At 38.5% G+C, this 24,743-nt stretch overlaps 1 protein-coding gene across 7 annotated transcripts in view; it reads left to right on the top strand.

Annotated features, from left to right (window-relative positions):
* SH3KBP1 (SH3 domain containing kinase binding protein 1) overlaps nucleotides 1–24,743 on the top strand; it is a 472,618-nt gene that overhangs the window by 259,583 nt on the left and 188,292 nt on the right. The window contains exon 1 of one of the 7 annotated variants that reach the window (XM_069063462.1): nucleotides 17,982–18,180. The exons of the other annotated variants lie outside the window; for them this stretch is intronic. Within the exon in view, the coding sequence (XP_068919563.1) occupies nucleotides 18,169–18,180 (12 nt within the window). The 5' untranslated portion in view covers nucleotides 17,982–18,168. Of the gene's footprint in view, nucleotides 1–17,981; nucleotides 18,181–24,743 lie in introns of those variants that run through there. 7 annotated transcript variants of the gene reach the window in all.

The following is a 24,743-nucleotide window of genomic DNA, read 5'->3' on the forward strand; positions in this document are numbered from 1 at the left end:
TCACCTCACATGGTTTTACTCTTTTCAGTTTATGGTTTTTGGAAACTTTCTTGGGGCTGCATTGCCAAGTGAGGACAGTGTTCTGGTTAAACCTCACACACGCCTCCTAGCCTTTTCTTTTCCATACTTCTCACATTAGGGAATAGTTAAACAGAATTTGCTATTATTTTTTCTATTGTTTTAAATTTGATTTCCTTTGGGAGCATAACAATCTCCCTCTTTGTGACCTGGACTTCAGACATAGGGGTGAAATGCCGAGTGAAAACTACAGGAAGGAATTGTATAGTTCTTACCTAGTAATTTATAAGCTTGATTAGCTAAAATCTGCTGGAAGAAAGTCTCCCATGTGTACAAATTATTGATGTGGTCTGTGATTTGGCATGAGGATGCTGGCCTGTTTTCTTCCATCCATAATTCTAGATTGGATAAGAAGTGGGCATGAGTGAAGTTGCATTCAAGTGCTGTGATTGCCATGACAACAGACCTTGGCTAATAACTCCTCTGTGTTGCTGTCTGCGACTTTTAGACTTTTACTGTGGTGCACCTCTAAAATGTTTTACTTTTCAGCTATTTGGTGAAAAAATGATATTTTCAAGATAGGAATAAAATAGATTCACACACAGCATGCCCACTTGAGTACTTTTAAGTAGTTTTAGATCTCTAGTTTATATTTTGAGGAAGAGAGGTGGATGGGAAGGCTAGCTGGCAAATTTCATATTGTAAGAATTAATCTGAAGACTTTTTCTTGTTTGTCAATGGAAAAAAAAGGTCTAACATCTTCCACTAGTGTTGTGGAATTTGTATTTGCACTGTAAGAATAGCTAGCATTTATAACTAGTGCTTTAAGATTTTTAAAGCACTTTACAAACATCTGATCTGACACAACAAACCTGAGAGGTAGGTGCTATTATTATTTGCAATCCACAGATGAGGAAATGCTGGCAAACAAAGGTTAAGTGACTTGCCCAAGATCACACAACTAGTTGTGAGTGTTTGAGGCTAGATTTGAACTCAGCTCTTCCTGACTCCAGACCTGTTGCTCTATCTACTGTGCCAAGCTGTTGCCTTTTATGATATTTTACACATTAGAATTAAAGTCTTAGAGTGATACTCTTTGGTAAGACATACAATTGATTTACATGTGTTATGTTATGAGATGAATAAGAGAAAAATCTGAATTTCAGAATAAGTCCAGTTTTTTAGTAGTCATTAGAATGAAAAAATCCGGAGTTTCTTTAGTAAGCTGTGTAGATAGTTGTTCATCTGTGAAAGATTTGGGAGTTTGAGTGGACCTAGGATTCAAGATAAGTCAGTAAAGTGATATAAGAGTCAAAAGAAGCTAATAAGAGCTTAAAAGAATGTTTTAAGAGAAAATTCGTAGGATGACAGAGCTGATGTTTATGTAATATCTATATCATTAAGATCCATCCAGAGGATTGAATTCTAGTTCTAGGCTTCATACTTTAGTACATTGCTGACTTGGAGAGTCCTGAGGAGGGGGGATCAGGTTAGAAAAGATTTTGGAGAACAATCTGGAATCAAGCCCAAAGAGTTATTAAACTGTCTGTGCACTTTGGCCTAGCAATACCACTGCTAGGTCTATTTCCAAAGATGATTAGATAAAAAGGAAAAGAACGTATATGTTCTAAAATGTTTATATGCAGCTGTCTTTGTGGTGACAAAGAACTAGAACTTACAGGGATGCCCATCAATGGGGGAATGGCTGAACAAATTATGGTGTATGATTGTGATGGAAATAATGAGGTTGATGATCTTAGAAAAACATGAAAAAACTTGCATGAAATAATGAAGATTGAAATGAGCAGAACCAAGAGAAAATTGTATACAGTAACAGCAATATTATTTTAAGAACAAGTTGGAGAACAAATTTTCCTTTTTTACTATTATACCCAAACTAACTATAAAGGATGTCTGAAGATGCTATCTGCATCCAAAGAAAGAACTGATAAATAGAAGTGTGTGTAAAATTTTACATAAATGTGCATATGTGTGTTTATTTGTCTAATGGTAGCCCTCTTTAGGGGTGGGAGTGGAGGGGCAAGGGTGCAGGAGGAAAAATAAAGAAATTTACATAACTTTATATATTTAAAAGGAATAGTAAGTTGTATAATAGATTTGCTGTTTCATGCACAATCATCTTTTTTTTAATATACTATGTTATGGAAATGCTTATTTTATTCCATAAATTAAAAATAAAAGGAAAAAAAGGAAAGATTCTGGAAGTGATGCCCACTTGAGGATCAGTTGAAGAATTTGGTCACATTTGGCATAAAAAAGAGAAAAATTTGGTCGGAATGGGATGGGGTAAGAGAGCTGGCTTTGAGTATTTGATGGACTCCCCTTTGAAAGAGGGATTAGACTTGTTTAGCTTCAGAGGTCAAAATTTGGAGCAATAGTTAGAAGGTCTATGGAGACAAATTTTGTGTTCTTTGGAGTAAGGAAATCTTCCTAAAAAAAAAGAGCTCTCTTCCTCTTCCCCCCAAAAAATAAAAGCTTCCCCCCACCAAAAAAAAAAGAGCTCTCTAAAAGTAGAGTTGGTTGCCTTAGGAGGCAGTGAATCTGCTTCCTCAGTTTTAAGTCTTTAAGGGAGACTGGATGACCGTATGTCAGACATGCTGTAGAGGAGGCTATTATTCAAGGTCAGGCTGGACTATACAGCCTCTGAGGTCATTTTTAACTAGGGGACTCTGAGTGTGATGTTTTTCCACCTTTGTCCTGTCATGTTCATAAGCTCATTTTGGTTCAGCTTACATATACCTCAAGTTCCACACCAGCTACAGTAAAACTCAGACTCTCCAGTTTTATTAATATTTATGAAATGAGATTGTAGCCAGCTTAGAACTAGATACTAAATATGCATATCTGTATTTATAGCTATGTACTTATTTTAAGTGACTGAAGATTTTAAGTGACTGATAAGACAAGTCAGAAAATATTTAATTACTTTCATTTTCTCTAGAGCCCATGAGCGCGTTTTTCCTTGTATAAGATGATAATGTTAGCTGTTGACCCTATCTAATTCTGTATTTTTAGAATCAGATCAATGATTTCAAGCCTGATTTCCTGATGAGGAAATACCCTATATCAGTATATGATATATGATGGGTATCTGTTTAGTACCTTATAGTTTTAGAGAGTTCCTTGGGGCATTGAGAGTTATACATCAAATTTATGTGTCAGAGATGGGACTTGAACCTTGACTTTCTGGATTCTGAGATTGGCATTCATTTTACTACAACACAATGCCTCTCACCTTTCTCATAGGGGTTCACCTCTATCATGGAATTTTATCTTAAAAGCACAGTAAGATTTTAGAAATCATACCTCCATTAAGTACTCTCATAAATTCTGTTTGGATCAGGGGTTCTTAACCCTGGGACTCTGAACCTGAAAAAAAATTCAATAGTGGATTATGGTATAATTAGTTTCCTTTGTAATCCTCTATATTTTATTTTATTTAAAAACATTCTGAAAAAGAGACTATAGATTTTACCAGACTGGCCAAAGTAAGAAATCCTTGATTTAGATATTAGTTTGAATTTTTAAAAATATCCCAAGTACCCCCAAGACTTCTCCCTTCAATATTTAGTTGAGATTGAAAAGAAGAAAAATAGTAATTTTTAGAAATAATGAATAGGGTCAAGATTAAGTTTTAAAAAGTGACTTATTTTAGCTATGTCTTCTTTTCTTCCAGACCTTTGGAGGCAATTTGGCATAATGGAAAGAGCATTAGTTCCAGGGGTCAGAGATGTGGGTTCAGATTTTCCTTCTTGTCATTCACTATCTGTGGGACCTTGAACAAGTCACTTAGCTTCCATGGGCCTCATTTCTTCACCTGCAAAATGAGAAGGTTGTACTAGATGGACTTCCATCTCTAAATTTGTTTTAAATTTATGAACCCATGGTTTTATGGGTCCATATTACAGTTGAAAGCACCAGACTTACAGCTCTTTTACAAATGTCTTTCGTATTGAGAATCTACTGGATAGAATATAATTGTTGTCAGATTTTACCTACAACCTCTATTGTTGCTTTGGTTTTTAATTGCTTTTAGAATTATTAAGTAGATTAAGTCCCAGGAATTTTTTTTTCATCAAGGTCTCTGGTGAAGTCCCACTCTGATTTTTCATCTTTCAATGGAGGTAACACATTGCAGATCTTAACAAAGTAGAAAGTAGGGTCTCTCATACAAGTTGATTATCTTGTTATTGAGGAACCAATTGCAGAAAACCCAAAGGTTGATTCCTGGATGAAGGTTGTTTTTATCCAGACCATCTATTATAGTATGTGTAGTTGGGATCTGCATGAGAGCTAGAGAGACAGACAGAGACAGAGATATCAGAGAGACAGAGATGAGAGAGAGATCAAATTATTAATCCAATTTAGTAAGAGACCTTAGTCTAACCTCCTATTTTACAGATAAGGAAACTGAGGCCTATTTGTTTTGTTTTCTACCTTTTAAAAAAATCCCAATTGCTTAGCAATAGTGCCTGGCAATATTGTAGATGCTTAATAACTATTTGTTGACTTGATGAATTGACGAAAGAGATTAAGTGACTTGCCCAAGGTCACACAAGTAGTCGATATTTAAACTCAGGTCCAGTGATTACAAGATGAATGCTTTTTCTACTGCTCTGTAGAATATTCAGACTGAAGAAATCACTAACTTTTTGCAATATTAAGTATCAAGGAACCGGGGAGCAGAAAGTTTGCTGCTATGGGCACCCCAGGCCTCTTGGAGGATGAACCTGACTTAGCAACTCCCCCAACCTATCACAGTTGGTGAAGCCTATAGAAAAGTTTTAGTTTTGGGGCAGCTAGGTGGCACAGTGAATAGAGCACCCCTGGAGTCAGGAGGACCTGAGTTCAAATCTAGCCTCAGACACAACACAAAAACTAGCTGTGTGACCTTAGGCAAGTTACTTAACCCCAGTTGCCCTCCAAAAAGCAAAAAAAATTAAAAGTTTTAGTTTTCCTTTATGTTTTCTTGACTGGCAAAAAGTTTTAGGAACCGAGAGGTGTTTTGAAATGACCCATGTCTCATTCATTTTGTTTATTTATGCCATGAGTGGTGGAGTACATTTTTAGAGCCAGTATTTATTTATTTTTTGCTATTTAGTCATTTCAGTCATGCCTGACTCTTCATTACCCCATTTGGGGTTTTCTTGGTAAAAATGCTGGAGTGGTTTGCAGTTTGTTTTCCAGCTCATTTTACAGACGAGGAAACTAAGACAAACAGGGTTAAGTGACCTCCCCAGGGTCACACAGCTAATATTTGTCTGAGATTGGATTTGAACTCAGGTTTTCCTGACTCTAGGCCTGGTGCTTTATCTGGTATGCCACCTCTAACTGCTTCTAGATGATGACGTTATTTTTGTTAATATTTTTTACCTTTCCCCCACACATTTGGGGAGGTGTTTTGTTTGTAAGATTCTGTCTGAAGTAAGAGACATTGGCTCTGAGATTACACTCATTGTTTCTATTTTATAGAAGAACGAAATGAATTATAGTTTGACAGCATTTGTTAAGTTAGTCATAAATGTCACCTGTAGAGGGTGAAATGGAGCTGCCTTCCCTGTAATACTGGTTTGATAACTGCCTATGAAAATTTAGGCCAGATAATCACTCAAAGCTGCAAATATCATTTCCTATCAAGATTTTGGGAAATCCACATCCACATTTCTAAGCCAGTAGATAATTTTGTTCAATGATTTGCTTATAACATATATTTTCTTGGACAAGTTTTTATAGGTCTTAACTTTAAGGGCTAACTGGAATCAGATAAGAGGCATGTTGATGATTTAGATACTTAATGTTAAATGTATTATAATTAATTAACATTGTGGAAATGATAAAGTTTCACCCCTTCCCATTTGGAAAAAAAAAACAACAACCAACCATTAGCATGAGTGTAGGTTTCTGTTATGTTTTTATTTTATTATATGTTTTGTTTATTTTAAATTTAGTCCGGTTTTGTGATATCATTGATGTAGGGAACTCCCCAAAACTTTCCATCAGCCAAGAAGACATCAAGGAAAATGAAAACTTTTCCTATAGGGTTCACCAAAAGAGACAGATTAGGGGTGTTGCTAAGCCAGGTTCATCCTGCAAAAGGATTGGGATGTCCCTTCTGCTCCCCATATTCCTTGACACTTCATACTTTAAAAGTTCTGTGATTTCATCAATCTGAATATTCTACAGAGCAGTGGAAATAGTGTCAGGAAATTCCCTCTCTCAATGCACATCTAGAGTTATTCTACAACTTAGAGTCTTAGCATGTAGGCAACATATGGCATGTGTTTATTAAGCACATACTATATATACCAGGCACTTAGTGCTGGGGGTGCAAATGCAAGCAAAAAGGAAAGACAGTTCTTGCTCTCAAAGAATTTACATGCTGATGGAGGCAGGGAAGGGAGGAACACAACATACAAAGGGCAGATGAAAAGAAGAGTGGGGGTGGGTGGGAGGTTAGTTGGGGAAAGAAGGTAATGGTGAAGGGGCTTAATGGCAAAGTCCAGGAGAGTCAGAAACAACAGGAGAGTGAATTAAGAGTGGTTAGCCTGGGCCTGTCCCGGGAATGGAGGCCCCTCAGGAGGAATTTACCAGCGGGAGAAGGAGAGCTGGCATTACAGGGGGATAGTCCAGGGTCAAACTTCCCCAGCTGAAGAGGAAAGTTCTAGGTGCGAAGGCAGCTGAGTGATGGAGGTGGTCTAGCAGATTGCAAAACCTGAAACTTTTATCATCCTTACTCTTACCTATGTTATGTGATCAAAAATACTGTTTGCATTTTCACTCGTGACTTTATGGGAAGGACACTAGTCTCCTTCTTCTTACTGAACCTAAATTATAGTGGGGGGGGGGGTGGGCAAGGAACAGAACATTATCCCATGAGAGGCCACTGTGCCCATGGTTAGGTGTGACCTCTTAATCCTCATTGATTTCTAAATTAGTGACACATTTATCTGAAGTACCGATATAACAATAAATTCACTTAATGATTATGAACATCTGTAATGGTGCTTGATATGGAGTACTAGTCTGTCAACCTGTTTTAAAGAAGAGCCCAGCAGTGAAAGTTTGGGCCAGATTCCTATACCATGTGTGCTAGAGGCCAAAGTAATAAAGGGAAGGTGTTCTGTGTCTTGTGTTGTGTGTGTCTGCCCATGGAGGCTGCCCTTGTCATTTTTCTTTTTACACATGTAAAATACCTGCTCTGTGGATATGCTTCTTTCTCTGGTGCTAGGTTTGAAAACAATGGTTCTGGACATGGCTCCTAGGGGAATTTGTTTCTCAGGACTGTATGGGTTTGTTATGCTAAGTGTTGGTTTTCTTAATTTCTCATAGGCTGGGAGAGAGGGAGGAGGAGGGAGAGAATTCAGAACTGAAAATGAAAATGGTTAGTTTTCCTGGAATGCAAACCTTCAGTAGTTTATTGCTGGGCTCTCCTTCCCAGCTCTGGCCTTGTCTTACCTTATTCCCGGTCTTCGGAGGTCTCCGGCTTCTTGTCTCCAAGAAGAACTTACCCCCACAGAACACCCAAGGACACGGAGGTTGCCAAGCAAGGCTGCTCTTTATTCAGTTACATCTTAACAGTGTGGCCATCAGAACAAAGCAGAACAGAACCGTGGGACAGAGAGAGAGAGAGAGAGGGAGAGAGAGGGAGCCTCCCCTTGCATTTTCCCTAATATCCTTATCATTCTTCTTTCTGTCACATGCCATGTGGGAGCCAATCGTGCACTCTCCCGAGTGCAGGGCAAAGGAGTATGTGTTAAGAGGAGTCCGTGTTGATAAGGCACGTTCAATGCCAACGTCGGCCTTTCCCAGCCTGGCAAAGTCGGCTCCCACAGACCTGCGCTCAGTGCCATGTCAGCCCTTTACGGCCCGGCAGAGTCAGCCTCCACATCTCCAAGCTCCTTGCCCCTCAGAGGTCACGTGCACCCCCTCCGACATCTTGTGACTGCCACAGTATCTCTCACACTCGAGGCTCTATCAGTTTATCTATGCAGATCTATTTATCTGTTTTTGGATTCCATCAGCCATATGGTTAAATGAATCTTGACTTAGCTGAAGGCCAGGACATGTGATGTGCAGGAGTCTATTAAGATAAGATGTGGAAACTTGTAGGGATGCGCTTCAGGGGGATGGTATAACCTGATAGTGGGTTCTGGCGTTGTCAGAGCCCTGTGTAGTATATGTGAGGCTAACCTTGGCTTTGTCTCCCAGGGAAGGGGAATTACCAACAGCAAGGACATTCCTCAGTATGCAAATCTAAAGATCAACAGTGCAGGAATTTTCCCTTTATCTGTGCTGTGCCTGTTCTATTGACCTTTAGAACCTTAGAGTCTGAGAAAAAAAAAAAAAGAAACGTCAGTGGTGGCAGCCTAAGGGATGTGAAGCAATGGTGGGGCAAACCTGGGAACAAGGCCAGAGAGAGGGGTATCTGCCGAACTTGTGTTCTTCATACAAAGGCTGAGCTTAGCAAGACTCCCACTCTAACCTGGGACCTATAATAAATAGTGATGACACTCCCAGGGGTGGGAAGCCAAGCTAGGGAAGGGAAGCAGTTGCCTTACTAGGGCCACCTCTGTCTTTCTTAGCCTGGGATCATTTCCTTCCCCTTTTGAGGTTGTCAGACTCTCCTGGTCCGAGTCCCCAGGGTTGGGCGGAAGGACCAGTTTGAAAATACGAAGTTGAAGAGAAGATCAGAAATACATCAGTTTTAAAAAGTCAGTCATTTCAAGGGAACTGCTTCCTAAATTCAGATGGAACCCCCCCCCCAAAAAAAAAGTTTTCTGTACATATATTAATAATTGATTTAACAAAGGCATTTGATTGAAATTAGCATGGTAAATGGGGAGGGAGGCAGCAGCATATTGGATATAGATTCAGAAGTACTTCCCTCTACCACTTAAAATCAATGTGACTTGGGGCAAGTCACTTCTCTTCCTTAGGTTTTTGTTTCTTCATTTTATGGATAGTGTCCCTCTGTTAAGGGAGGAGGGCAAGCATTTCAGGGATCTCAGAAATGCTTGCTTAGGACTAGAAGTGAATTCCCCACATGTTTCTTTCCCTTGAAATTTTGCCTTCCCATGCTGCTTAAATTTGACCTGCTGGGAGTGAAGGGCTGGTGGGAGGTGGTGGTGATCCTGATGTCAGTATGTACTTGAAAGGACAAAAGAACCCCATCCCTGCTTAGCTTCTTGTCCTGTGTACTGGAATCAGGACTCTCTGGTTTGGAACAACCAATGCCTCCGTCCCCCACTGTGGCTCCTTGGCCCCTAAGAGAGGCCAAGTTTCAGTAGCTGAAAGAAAGTGATGGACTGGTGGGAATCAAGAGAACTGTCAATCCCCTTTCTCCAGCTTCTAATGCCTCCCTTTTTCTTCTCACTTCCTGTTTATTCCTTATATATTTTATATGAACCTAGACATGTTGTCCACCCATCTGAATGTATACTTCTTTTTTTTTTCTAACAATCCATTTATATGTAGGATAAAATCAGTGTTACATGCTTTTTAGTAACAGTAGAAAAATGGAACCAATGAAAACCTTTGTATACCTGTAATGGTACTCAAAAGAGATATGTATTGTTTTACAATGTATTACACAGACTGGAATTCAAGTTTGGAGGTATTTAAATAAAAATATATTCTCTCTCTCTCTCTCTCTCTCTCTTTCTGTCTCTGTCTCCCTTCCTTCTTCCTCTCCCTCTCTTCCTTCTCTCCATATATATACATACATACACACACACACACATATATATATACTCACTCTCTACATACACACACACACACACACACATATATATATATATATATAGACTTGCACATATATATTAAAAACACTATATACAGCTGAAGCATAAACAAGTTTTACAAAATACTAGTTATGCAGGTTATAGAAACCACTTGCATAGGACCTGAAATAAGTGTAAGAAAATTTTCTGGGCCATTAACACTGAAGGCACTTGACTTTATACCACTAATAGCATGTCACCAGGAAATGCAGTATTGTAGAACATACCACGTCTTAAGAAATACAAGTGGATTACTATATGCCAATTGTAGGTTTACCTTCTTGATCTTTCCGGTACACCATATCCATGAGCAGGTTTTCCCACCACCTGCACATTTTAAAACAGATACAGAGTCATCAACAGCTACACAAATGATGTTTCCATATCATATCTAATCTCTTAAAAAGAACCCCATAAAGACAAGAGTCTTTTTTTAAGAGTTTTCAAGACAAATAGAATATTTATAAGTATCCTTTCTATAACAAGGGCCACAGTGTCTTAATATTCAGACTTTGGAACAAATGACAGGATTTTTTGGGGGAGGGATAGGGAATGGGGGGAATAGAGAAAGGGGAAAATGCATGTAAGGCTTACCAAAATAATAGTTACAAAATAACTTGTAATTTACAGGAACACAAAAGATAGACAGTTACAACTTCAGAAAAAAGTTAGAATGTATGCTTCTTGAGGTAGGAACTATATTTGCTTTTCTATCCTCAGCCTTTAGTCCAGTGTGCTTGTTGACTGATAACCACGTTCAGGTCCCTCCTTTGGCGCTAACTCAAAGCCTTTGCCACTGTTGTTTTCTTTCCCCCTTTGATCCTCTTCTCTCTAGGTTTTCCTGACAGTACTCCCTCATGGTTCTCCTCCTCCTTGTCTGACCACCTCTCAGTGTCCTTTCCTGGATCTTCATCCAGGTCATGCCTATCAACCTGTGTATCCCCCAGGGTTCTGGCTGAGGCCTCTTCTCTTCTTCCTCTGTACCATTTTGCTTGGTGATCTCATTGGATCCCATGGATTTGATTGTCATTTCTATGCAGATGATTCTCAGATCTACTTACATAGCCCTAATCTTTCTCCTCACCTCCAGTCTTCTATCTCCACCTCTTTTATTGGGCATTTCTAATAGGATGGCATGTAGACATCTGAACTCAATTTGTCCAAAACAGAACTAGCTATCTTTCCCCACTAACCCCCCCTTATTCCTTACTTCCTAGTTACTGGGGAGGATACTGTCATCCTCTTGGTCACCGGAGCTCTAAACCTAGGTGTCTTCCTCTACTATTCATTCTCTCTCATCCCCCCTCCTTGTATCCAAACAACTGTCAAGCACTATAGAATCTCTGTTCACATCATCTCTCTCATATACCCCCTTCTCTTCTCCATCACAGCTACTCACCTCATGCCAGTCTTCATTACCTCATACCTGGTCTATTCCAATAGTCTCCTGGATGGTTTCTTTAAACTCAGATCTCTTCTGTGCTCCAGTCCATCCTCACTCCCGTACCAGAGTCATCAGGTCTGCCTTTGTCAACTCCCATATGAATAAATTCTCTGTTGTTACTTTCAAGTTCAAACATGACAATTCTCTGTTTGCCTTTTAAAATTCTTCATGATCTGAACCCTTCCTACCTTTTTAGTCTTCTTACACCTTAATTCCCTCTACATACTTTATGTGATCTAATGACAAAGGGATGTAAAAAATACAGTCAGAAAGATAGTGTCTTTGTCTTTTGTCTGTATGACCAGGAAAAAGAAGTGGGGACTAGTCATGTAGAAGGAGCTAGGACAGATGGACAGATCACATTTTACACTGGTATTTCTGCAGTGTTGAAAGACATGGAGGAAAGCCCCAAGTGACAGCTAGAAAGAGAAATGGATAGAGCACTGGGCCTGCAGTCAGGAAATGCTGACCTCAAAACCAGCCTCAAACATTTGCTGTCAGTGTGACTGTGGGTAAGTCACATAACCTGTGTCTGCCTTAGTTTCTTCAACTGTAAAATGGGAATACCAATAATTACCTTCCTGGGTTGTTGTAAGGATCAAACAAAACAATATTTGTAAAGTACTTAGTATAGTTCCTGACTCATACTTAGTAGGTACTTAAAAAAATGCTTATTACTTTCTTTTCCTTCCCCTCCTCAAAAGGGGTGGAGCCCCAGTAGAGGATTTATGTTAGTACGCAAGAGCCCTACAGGATGAAGTGTTGATGAATGGTGCTCTATACCCCTGGAGAGAGTATTATATTGATGATGAGAATATAGACCTATTCAGGTATTTAAGTATCTCTGGGTATGGGCATATTGGTTTTTGGTGGTGGTTTTTTTTTTTTTAATCTCTGGTAGCTACTTTTGAATGTGAGTCATTGGCCTTCTTTTTCCTGGTTTGGGGATATGTTGGGATACCTTGTCCCCTAAGATACCCTTCCAATTTGATTGTGCAGGAATATGAGGAGTTTTACCAAAAGGAAATGGAATATAATCAACCTCCACATTCTGTTCATTCTCTGACTCTCCTATTGCTTTGAGCTTGTGGGCAAGAAAACCTGATTATTTTGGCTGTATTCTCTTATTCTAGAAAGATGGGTGGCAATCATTTCCCAATTGATGGTGCCCCATAGTATTTAAAAAGATTACCTGTAAGGGTGCTCACAAATTCATGTTTCTGGATTTTTCAGTATTTCAAGTCACACTTGATTTCATGTGGGGGATTCCCCCCACCATTGCCACTGATCACAATTCCTTTGGGCGTTTGTTAACTTTTTAATGAGTTGATGTGATCAGGACAATTAATCACATGATGACCAACTTTCTGGCCACTGGTCTTTGAAGTTGGCTAGGCCAGTCTTCAGATAATAGTCACTGCTCAATTTGTTATTTGAGTCTTTTTAAGCTTGGTAGGGCCAGAACTTGCACCTCATTGGCATAAAGACCAAGGTCACCTTTACTCTGTGATGAGGCCTCAGAATAGGGCTACTAGACAGTTTCTGTGTTGGCAGGAAATATGCATGAATAATACACATAAATTATTTGTATTGCACAAATGCTTTTAGTACCAAATACTTATTTTTGAATGGATGATACATAAAATGTCTATATTTTAGAAAGCTATTTAGGACTTTTCTTTTTCTGCTTCTAAAAATGCTCCATCCCCCTCCTCATTCCAACCAATTTTCCTCATCCAGGTACTTCATATAAACCACTGATTTGCATTATGCCATTGGAGCTTTAATAAACAGCATTCATTAAACACCTGATGCATTCAGAGTACCATACTAGGAATGTGGGGACATTTCAAAGAAAGACTAGGCAGTACCTTATAAGGAGAATCAAGACCACTACCCATAAGACTTAAGGACATTTGTAGAACTGAATAAACAGGTGAGAGCTAATGTATATGAAAATGTGTTGTAAGCTATAAATAAGGAAATATAAGTTAATATTGTTCAATGGAAGTCTGATGTGTTGTTTTTAGGATATGGGATCTTACCAAGAGGAGTCATACCTCCCTTGCTAAAGGTCCTGTTGTGACCTTGAAGAAGGGACTTAACCATTTCAGATTTTTGTTTCCCCAAGAATAAAGGTTTCAGACTCCTCCTTTAGATGTCCTCTAACTCTAAAATTCATTTTCTTACCCTCAAATCATTGCTGCAGGGGAGGCATGGATCATTCATGAAAGTTTCAACGAACAAAAATATTCTATGAAAATCTTGTTGATCTAATTTCGTAGCTTAACAATGGGATATTTACCAAGCGCTTCTGAGAAATGAGGGGCAATTTTATCATAGAGCAGAGAAAACAGAATCCCAGGGAAGTTCAAGAAGTTAAATTAATTGATCAGTGCCATACCTTTTTTGAGTGGTAGGTTTGGAACTCAAATCCAGGTCTCTTGTCTCCTTGTCCAGGGGCATGTCTCTAATGCCTTTTCATATCTAAGTTTCCAGCTCATCTGTTGCTAGTATTTCCCCCTGCTCCTTCATGACTTTAATTTCTCAGTCCATTTCTGGCTCCTTACAAAAGAAATATTCTCAAAAATACACATTTTCCACTAATATCTATAATATTTTTTTCGCTCTGTCATTTGTTCTGAATTCTTCCATAATTTAGGAAATTCATAATATTTTTTTAATGACCTCTATCTCACCCAGGCTTGAAGTGCAGGTGGCCCACGTTGATGGTCATGGGAGCTTTGACTGACTTTGTTTCCAGTCTGAGCTGGCTTGCAGTTCCTCAGGCAGCAATACGTCCACCCCATATCTTCCTCTTCTCCAAACTTAGAGAGAACACCAGATCACCGTTAGGCCTTCTGCCTCCCAGAATTCCATACCTCAAGAGATCTGTCAGCCTTGGCCTTCCCAGTAGTAGAGATTATAAATATTCTCTTCCACACTCACCTGACTAGTATTTAAGATTCTGTTTTCTCTGCTCTATGATAAAAGGTTTGCTTGAATGATCCCTAAGTTTCTAGAATTCTAAGACTGTTTGACTCTATGAATTGGAACAAAATATGTCTACTGGAAGGATGGCAAAATTAGAGAATTCATCTAGCAACAGCAGAAGGAGAGAAGGGCTAAACAAATTTAAAGAAGGAACTAATCACCTACTGAAAGAAACTTAGATAGGATTAACAAGGAGCATAAGTATTGAAGGAGACACAGAAGAATGAGCATCCGGGTCAAGGAATCAGAATGCTGTGAAGACACATACATTTGGAATCAGGGTTGCAGTAGGAGCCCAGGGTGCTAACCTATTTGTGTGAAAGAAATATTCATTTATCATAGTATAAATATTAATATTGTCAGAGAAATTGGGAAGAAAAATATCCATCCATGGAATAATTATAAGGAATAGTTCTCCTTACTCTTTTTTAAAAATAGAGGAGCATATATCTCTCATCCTCTGGAAATTAAAAATCATCAGGTTATGTTGTTTGCCTGATGAAAATAGGAGTGCTTTAGAACCTTGTTTTCAGTGTTTTTCAGTTGTGTCAGACTCTTGCTACCCCATTTGGGATTTTCTTGATAGACTGGAGTGATTTGCCATTTCCTTCTCTAGCTCATCTTACAGATGAAGAAACTGAGGCAAACAGGGCTAAGTGACTTGCCCAGGGTCACACAACTAGTAAGTGTCTGAAGCCAGATTTAAACTCATGAAGATGAGTCTTCCTGACTCCAGACCTGGCACTTTATCCACTGTACCACTTAGCTTCCCAGCCTTGTTCTAGAACCTTGTTCCAGAAACTCTCACAACTCTCCCATACCTTTGTTCCTCACTTTAAAGTGCTCCATAAATCTGTCATTGTCATCCTCATCCTCATCATCCTGTCTTTTTGAGCTCTGGAGGGCAGGGAATGACATCTTCTTTGTGTGAGTGAGTGTTCTCTCCATCACGTGTAATAGGTACTTAGTGAGTGGTGTTCTGAGTTGCTGTTGTCCTGGTGATAGGCCCTGGGTATGGGGATTGTCCCTTGTTTTGGTTGAGGGTTAACATGATGACAGAGCAGGGAGCTGTTTGAAAGTCCCATGTTTTTCTATTTCTTATCCAGCCTCTCCATAGACACAAAGTAGGAAATTTCCAGACTGATGAGTTTTCTGGCTTCTGTGAGCATTTTTTTTTATATCTTTCAGACCTCTTTTTAGGTGCCATCCTTGCCCATGGTATCTCTGTGAAGAAAAAAATTAGTAACAGAAATAAAAATGATTACTTCATGTTCAATTTCTTAATGTATTTGTGTGGTGTACTATTCCCCTATTGGGGAAGGGAGAAGGGGAATAAGTATTTATTACGTAGCTACTATATGCAGTGCACTGTGCTAAATGTTTTACAAATGTTATCCGATTTGAACATTGCTCCTTAGTACAACCCTGTGAGGTAGATGCTGTTGTTATCCCCATTTTACAGTTGAGGAAACTGAGGCAGACAGCAGTTAAATGATTTTCCCAGAATCACATAAGTATCAATCCTAGTGGCAGCTAGGATTCACTCCAGGACCTCTGATTCTATATTTCACACTTTAGAAACAGTGACAATTGAATTGTCAGCTAAATTTCTCTGTATTAAAAACACCCACACAAAAACTTCTATTTTATTTCTATCTAAATGATAATGTGGTGTGTGGTCCTGGTTGGAGTAATGTATTCTCTCTAAAACTATTGGGAAATCGACCAATCTTGTGGCTTTCAAGAATTTACAGGCTTCTTCAGTGGGATAATAGAGACTTGTTCTGTGTACTCTTTTAGAACTGTCATTGGGTGATTTGGAAAGCAAACCATTGATTATTGGTGTGTTTTTCAGGACTTTCCTGGGAATCACCCAAGATTTTGTGAGTTCCCAAGTAGATTTGTTAAAGAACATAGGTTCCTATCTAAAAGAATGGGTAATCAAAGCAGTCTTTACTTTGAGTTATGCTATCCCCACCTCCACCCCCACCCCCCTTCATTAATAGACTTATCTTCCAAACTGTTTAATTCAATTCAATTCAAAAAGCATTTATTGAGTACCTAAGCTCAGAATTGTGGAAGGGACCTCAGATGTCTTACATTCCAGCCCAAAGTACTCTGAGATATTTGGAGAAGGGAGAAAAAACACAGGGGGAGGTACGGAGGGAGAGGGGAAGAGGAGAGAGAGCTCACTTCTGACTGGAAATCAGGGAAAGTTTCATGGAGAAGTTTTCATCTGAGCTGAATCTGGAAGAATGGGAGCAGTTTCAACAGGCAAGGGAAGCTTGTGGGACAGTGCATTTCAAGGGAAGAAGTGAGCAATGGGATCAGTGTTTGTCAGATTTGAAAATCCAGATCTTCCTGATTTTAAGTCGATCGTTTTTTCCACCAAGCCAGGCTATCTCTGTATGGTCAGAATTAGGGCTAGAGAGATTGGTTGGATCCAGATTGTTGAGGGCCTTGGATGTGTCAGGCTTAAGAGTGTGGATTCAAGTTAGGAACATGGTAGTCAGTCTGACACTTTTCCAATAAGTGAATACTCTGTAGCTTGGGTAGTAGGGAATCAAATCAGAGAATTTGCCAGGTAATGGCAAGAAGCTGTCCTAAACTTAACAATTAACCATTAAGCATATGTGAAACAGAAAATTTTAAATTTACTATATAGAAAAACATACTAATAAGAATCACCCTTCAACTAGATATTATCTGAGAATCTGTAGTTACCCAGGTCTTGTAGAAGATGCGACCTAAGTCTGTAAAAATGGTGATCAAAAACATATGTTTCTCTGTAAAAAGGTGTAAAATATTCTACATAATAATTAGGATACAACTGCTAGTGCCCTCCATCTCAAACTGTGTTGTATTTAACTACTTTGTAATTTGTTTTTATTTATTCATTTAATATGTATGCTTTTTTTCAGTTTTTCAGTCGTGTTATACTCTTCAGAATTCTATTTGGGGTTTTCTTGGCAAAGATACTGGAGTGGTTTGCCATTTCCCTCTCCAACTCTTTTGACAGATGAGGAAACTGAGGCAAACAGTTAATGACTTGCCCAGGGTCACACAGGAAGATTAGTTTTCCTGATTCCAGGCCCATCACTCTATCCATTGTGCCTCTTAGCTGCCCAATAGGTATTCTGTATATTGTTAAATAATGGAGGATCTTTAGGAGCTGGGATAGTTTTATTCTTTACATTTATATCCACAGCCTGGTACATAGTAGGTTCCTAACAAATGCCTATGTTAATAATGGCAGACTATATGGAAGATTTATTTAAACTCCCCATCCCCCTGCCCCACCTTGAAGAAATGTCAAGAGGATAGACAGCCTTGGAGTTAGGAAGTCCCTCCTCCTTTCTCCTCTGATAATTAAACTTTGTTTTTCTCTAGTCCTTTTAATTTAGTAACTGTTTTGAGTAATGAAAACTAATTTTAGTCCTTCAAAATCGTATATAAATATATTCAAGTTTTAGAATTTCCTTCACATGCCATGCTGGGGTCCCTCCCTCTTCCCCCTTTTAATTTGCTTATAGTATTTGCCAAAATATAATGTTTTCCATTTGGCCATTGGACAGAAGAACTTTGGCTCATGGACTCCGGGCAGGTGCTCAGTCTGTGACTTGTTCAGTTCACACCTGAAACAAAGAGCAAACCTTTGATACCTCCCTGGAAGGAGGAGAAGGGAGGGGAACCTTCTGTGAAGCAACTCAAACTCAGAATAGTTCCGTGCTTCCTGAGTTAATAAACAAATCCTGGCTTTGTTTTCCTCCTAGCTCATTTGGTCCCAAGTGTGACTCAGTATTAGGCTTGGTCTTTTAGGCTTTGTGCCCTTGGCTCTTGGAAGGAAGTGAGAGGACTCCAGGGCTCTTCTTGGACCTTTTTAAACTGTAAGAAGGCAGAGCTCACTTCACGATGGGAGAGGAGGTATTTCTCATTTTTTTTTTGCCTTTAGCTAAAGATTTAATGCAGTACTATAATTTATCATATATATCATTTTGTGGCAAAACTTTTCATGTGTTTGCACCAGGAGGTTAAAATGATACATGTGTTATTTTAGGATCCCAGTCAGGAGATGCTGTATCTGCTGAGGACGGACTGATGAAGAGAAGGATTATTTTCTGAAGGCAAATATTGTCCTGGAACTGTTTAGCTCTTAAAATTCCCTTTTCCCTCCCCCCTTCCCCCACCCTTTGGTCAATTTGGTCATTAACTTTCACAGATGTTTCCATTTTCTGTGTCTTGGTTTTCATATTGAAGGGAGTAATTTAGATTTGCAGTTTGCATAAGGAAAAGATGTTTAGCAATTACAGATGTTTGCTTAGCAGACAGAAATTCAGAGCTTGATTTTCAGGTTAGCCTAAGACAGAAGTTCTTGTTTATTGAAAAGAAAAGGATCTGTAGCTTTTCATTTTGGGGGCACAGATATTTGGCATGTTCAGTGCGCTCGGAGAAACTGTCAGAGTCCTTGAAGTCTGATGAACAGCAACTTGTCACAGAGGTAATGAAAGCAAGAAAACCTTTATTTCACAGACCATAGTAATTTCTTTACATTAATGTATACAAATAAGAAGAGATGCTAAATTTCCTTGTAAGATCTTTGCCCATTACTATTATTATTATTAACTATTAACAGAGATTTCCCCTTCTGTGTGAATTTTTGAAAATTTTTATACCTAAAAGCAGAAATCTGTCATTTTAAACATGAAACCAAATGCCCCGAATTGACCACAGAATTAACTTCCACAATGTGTCATGTGTCTTCCTTGTTCCTGTCTCCTATTTAAAAAAAAAATTATTTTGAGGGGAATAGAATGGGAACAGGGGCAACCTAAGTGCAGTTTCTTCAAAATATTTTGTTGTTTTTTATGATTATTAGTATTTCCATAATTCATTATTATTTTAAAAAGAAAAAGGATGTAAGAAAACCTAAATAAATTTTATTTTAATATATCTGTTATCAGTAGAAGAATTTAAAAGTTTTCTAGTAAATTTAAAATTGCTGCTTACCTGGAGATGGGGAGTGGATAAAGCAAAGGGTAGGAGCAGGTTATGTCCTGTAAATTTTAGGAGGTGACTAAGGATGAAGAATATTTATTTGAAACCAGTCATCACAAGCCAGTTTTACTCTGCCATGTTAATGGTATTATATGTAACAAAATTCCCAATCTTCCTTACCTCATTGCCAGATTTTACTTGCTCTAAGTTTTGAGAAATAAAGCTAGAAATAGAGAGAGATATATAGGCAAAATGAGTGTGGTGAATGGTCATTTGGAAAATGAGTGGTAGAAGGATGATTCTGTGATGTCAGTGAAATGTGGAAAAACTTAGTGTATTTATCTCCCTGCTTTATTTCCCCTCAACTAGGGCTGACACTACCAAACAAACTTAGCAGCAGATTCCATCCATCAGTCACCAGTGTAGCCATTGGAAAGCATTAGGTTTTAAAGAAATCAGCAATTTAAAATAAGAAGCTAGGGGATATTTTTGTATAGCACACATTCTCTTCTAATTTGTAAAGCATTAGGGTGACTGCTCTTGTCAATGTTAGCATTGCTTTTAAGCTACCAGAGATTAAAAAAACAAACTTCTTTCCCTCTTTGGAGTTTTCTTCCCATTTCTTTCTTGTGAGCCCTAAAAAAGAAAGAAAGAAAGAAAAGGGGAGGCCAGGTAGCACAGCTAGTAAGTCACCAGCCCCAGAGTCGGGATGACCTGGGATCAAATCCGGGCTCTGATACTTAGCACCACACCCAGAAATAACTGGCCGTGTAACCTTGAACAAGTTACTTAACCCTGATTGCTTAAAAAAAAAAAAAGAAAGAAAGAAAAAAAAAAGCTGGTGGTTAACTCCTCAAAGACTGAGGTAGTGTGGTATGATTTGGCAACAGTACTCCATCTGGAGTCCAAGGCTATGAGTTCTGGTTATTATTGACATTAACTGTGATACCCTGGACAAGTCACTTAACCTCTCTTAAGTCTTAGCTTCCTCTTCTGTAAAATGAGGATAGTGGTTGCTTGTATTATGTAACTCACAGATTTTTATGAAAACAAAATTAAGAGAAAATACATGTGTAAAGACCTTTGAAAGTAAGCTTCTGGGTTTTTTTTTTTTATTTTGATTTGTTTTTTGGGGTTTTTTCGCCTTTTGGAGGGCAATTGGGGTTAAGTAACTTGCCCAAGGTTACACGGCTAGATTTTTTGTGTGGGTGTTAAGTGTCTGAGGCCGGAACCGAACTTGTGTTCTTCCTGACTCCAGGGACAGCACTTTATTCACTGTGCCATCTAGCCTCCCCAAACTTCTGTTTTTAATATTAAACTAAAGTTTAAGTTAAAGTTGCTGGGTTGCTTTCCCTTGGAAGATGAATTTTAAGTATATTACTAAAGAGAAAGGGAAAATTCTTATCTTCTTGACCTCATACAAAGTATATAAGGTAAAATGCTGCTTCTTCATCAACTTACTCTTAAGAAATTAGAGTTTTGGGGCGGCCAGGTAGCACAGCAAGTAAGAGCACCGGCTCCAGTGTTGAGAAGACCTTGAGATCGAATCCCGGGCTCAGACACTTAGCACCCACCCAGAAACACCTGGCCGTGTAACCTTGAGCAAGTTACTTAACCCCAATTGCTTAGGGGCGGCCAGGTGGCTCAGCGAGTTAAGGACCTGGAGATCGATCCCGGGCTCAGACACTCAGCACCACACCCAGAAATAACTGGCCGTGTAACCTTGAGCAAGTTACTTAACCCCGATTGCTTAAAAAAAAAAAAAAGAAATTAGAGTTTTACAAGGAAAGGGGTGGGGAACCTGTGGCCTTCTAGATCCTTAAGTGCAGCCTTTTAATTGAATCCAAATATCATGGCCTCAAGGCCGAAAGTTCCCCACCTGTGGAATATGTTATTCCAAACACAACCCCCTCCTACCAAGAGATGGCAATGAATGGATTGTAAGAAATAGACTGTAATATTAGACACAAAAGATAGATGGTTGATTTAAGCAATAAAATGATTGAAATAATTGACCCTAATTCCTTGTGTTGATCATCATTCAGTTTCTCAAAGAGATTATAGACTTAAAGAGCTTAAATATAGAATGATTCAAAAAGAGAAAATTTAAGTTAATCATATCAAGAAAATAGATTCAATTTCTGGATCCTAAAACCTCCCTATGTTGGGAGCTATTTTTACTTTTAAAAATTGTGTATGTTCACTGTTACTTATGCTAGAGATGCTAGGCACTCAAATTCCTCATCAATAAAACAGCAATGATGCTTTCCTAGGGTTGTTGTGAAGATGATTATAGATTTATATCTGGATCTGTATATCAATTTGCAAAGTACTTGCACAAATCTGAGTTATTAACCTCCATTATTAACCCTATTACGGGGTAGAGAACCTGGACCTCAAGGCCACATGTGTCCCTCTAGGTCCTCAAGTGTGGCCCTTTGCCTGAATTCAGAATTCACAGAACAAATCTCTTTAATAAAAAGATTTCATCTGTAAAACTTGGACTCAGTCAAAAGGCCGCATCCAAGGACCTAGAAGTCCACATGGACCTTGAGGCCTCAGGTTCCTCACTCTGGACCAATTCTAATACTTCATGATCATACCATAAATAATAATAATACTAATAATGACAGTAGTAATGATAGCAGCTAGCATTTGTAGAACTCTTTTAAGATTGGCAAAGAACTGGGGCAGCAAGGTGACACAGTGAATAGAGCACTGGCCCTGAAGTCAGGAGGACCTGAGTTCAAGTCTGACCTCAGACACTTAACACACACACACAAAAAAACTAGCTGTGTGACCTTGGGCAAGTCACTTAACCCCAATTGCCCTCCAAAAAAAAGCAAAAAACAAACAAACAAACAAAATTGGCAAAGAACCTTGTATATATTATGTCTTTGGATTCTGTGAAGTAGAAGCTGTTGTTATCTCCATTTTATAGCTGAGTCAAACAGGTGAAATGATTTACCGAGGGTCACACAAGTGTCTGAGGCTAGATTTGAACTCGCATCTTCCTAACTCCATGTCCAGCACTCTACCCACTGGGCCACCTATACATATATACACATCTCCAGAGACTGCTTCCCTTTCATTCTCATCCTTCTTTTGCTCAACTCCTTTCCCCCTATCTTTGTTACAAGAGGGATTCAGTGACTGGGGTTGGAGTGGAAAATGGAATGTTAGTATGTTGGGATATGTCTGTGGTATATCAAAATTAAAAAAAATCAACTAAGTTTCAGGGGGGAAAAGAAATTTTAAGTAAGAGGATGCATAACAATGGCATTATAAATTTATTCTTCATTAAAAAGACCATCAGAGCATTTAATTTCATTTCATGTAATCAATATGAGACTATTAAGGTAAACTCTTACAATGGCCCTCCACAATATAATATCTTTGGCTTCTGTGATTGACAACCCAGGCATGACTTGACAAGTAACATAATTTAACTAGCCAGAGAATCAGGATGGCCAGGATTTGAATTTTAACTCTGACTAATTTTTTGACCATGAGCAAATCACTCAACCTTGAGCTTCAGTTTCTTTATCTGTAAAATAAGGAATACACTACCTCTACTCCCCACCTGATAGGGTTATTATGAGGAAAGCTCTGGTGTCTTATTGCTGAGATTGTGATCCCTGGGAATACCCCATCAGAGTCACCTACCTTTTTTCTATCAGGAACTGGACAGGCCATATTTGGAGAAGTGAAATTGGAGATTTGGGGAATTATGATTTAAAGTACTTGTGTTTCACCTAGTTTTGGTGAAGCAGGTTGGAACTATAGAAAACTGATTTAATTCTTCATTTCCTTTTGATTCGGTAAGCATTTTCACCCATCAATGATTTTAATACTTTTTGCTCCATTTGTTTCTGGAGCATATGCTTGGTCTGCCCTTATTTTAGCTTTCTACTTGAGTCTCATTGTTTTCTCTCTCTCTCTCTCTCTCTCTCTCTCTCTCTCTCTCTCTCTCTCTCCCCCTCCCCCTCCCTCTCCCCATCTCCGTCTCCCTCTCCCTCTCTCTCCACTCCCTTCCTCCCCCTTAAATTGCCTTCCTTTCTCCTCTACTTCTCCCCTCCTTTATACTTTTTCTTTGTTTTCTCTTTCACAATCTGCTATCTTTCAGCACTCTCTCAGATTTCTCTAGAATCCCTTGGGTGATATTTGTAAAATTAGTAAAATTTGATTATGGAAGAATTCATAACAAACAGTCTTAAAATTTTAGGTTACATTGTAACTTCAGGTCTTCACTGTAGTCTGACAATTATCACTTTTCTCTGGCACTTTTGGAAATAGAGGTAATTGTAGTATTTGTAAACTAGCATCTTTTTTTTTTAAAGGAATATTGCATGACGTCAGATCTTGTAGGTGACTGTTTTATATGGCAACATGCCAGTAGTTAACTACAGCAATATCTGTATAACATTACCTGTTTACAATATGAGGGCAAGGGTTCTTAACCTTTCCTTTTTATGTCATGGACCCTTTTGGAAGTCTGGTAACACTTATGGACCCCTTCCCAGAATAATGTTTTTAATTGTATAAGATAAAATATATAAGCTTACAAAGCAAAACAGTTGAATTAAAATAGCTACCAATTAAAAAAAATAATTCATGAACACCATGTGAAGATGTCCTGGCTAGATGATACTTTTCAGTGAATAAGCAGGACATAGATCCCACTTCTAAGATTAGCATCCTGCAGTCTCTCAAGTTTTCTATATAGTCATTACAGAAATTGTCTAAGAGTATATAAAACTCTAGATCCTACATTGTTTGAGTCTTTTGACTAATGGCAAAGATGGGAGGAAGAACTTCTGGATAAAAATGTAAAATGGATTTTTGCGGTTAAGTGAACTCTCAAAGGGGGTCTAGGTGTGGTGGGGGGAGATAGTTCTTTATTTCCAGGTAATGAAAATGGTTTTGTAGGTCATACAATTATTAAGTGTGTGTACAGTACAGTATCCTACTTAAGGCAGTCAACTTTAGGAAACATGAAGGTTATTGACATGAACTGAATACTGAAAATAAAATTAAAATGACTGTGGTTATAAGTTGCAATTCCTGAGAAACACTGATTCAGATGCCTTGAATGAATATTAATGGAATAGAAAAACAAGAACAGTGAAGGGAAAGTTATAGGAACCAGAGGTCATTTAGCATGGTGGAAAAGGGGAGCTTTAAAAAAAGTTTTAATTGACATTTTGTTTTAATGAAGCAGATAAAAACAAACAGGCCCAAAAGTAAATATATTTTTTGTACAGTTGTGCAAGCCAATACAAATGGATAATTTGGAACTTATGGAAGACTTTAACAAGATTAAAGACTCCATTGTCTTTGACCTGAGTTTTTTTGCTTTTTAGTGTGGTCTTCATTTATATTGCCCTTCTGGATTTGCTTTCTTTATTCTGTGTGATAATATACATCTTTCCAAGTTGATTTGAATTCTTCACCTTTGTCAATTCCTGATGGAAAACCAGTAGTTAATTTTG

Source organism: Petaurus breviceps, unplaced genomic scaffold (assembly GCF_028583685.1).
Source record: "Petaurus breviceps papuanus isolate PSGF00001 unplaced genomic scaffold, PetGlider_PUasm1.0 90574, whole genome shotgun sequence".
Taxonomy (NCBI): Eukaryota; Metazoa; Chordata; class Mammalia; order Diprotodontia; family Petauridae; genus Petaurus; species Petaurus breviceps.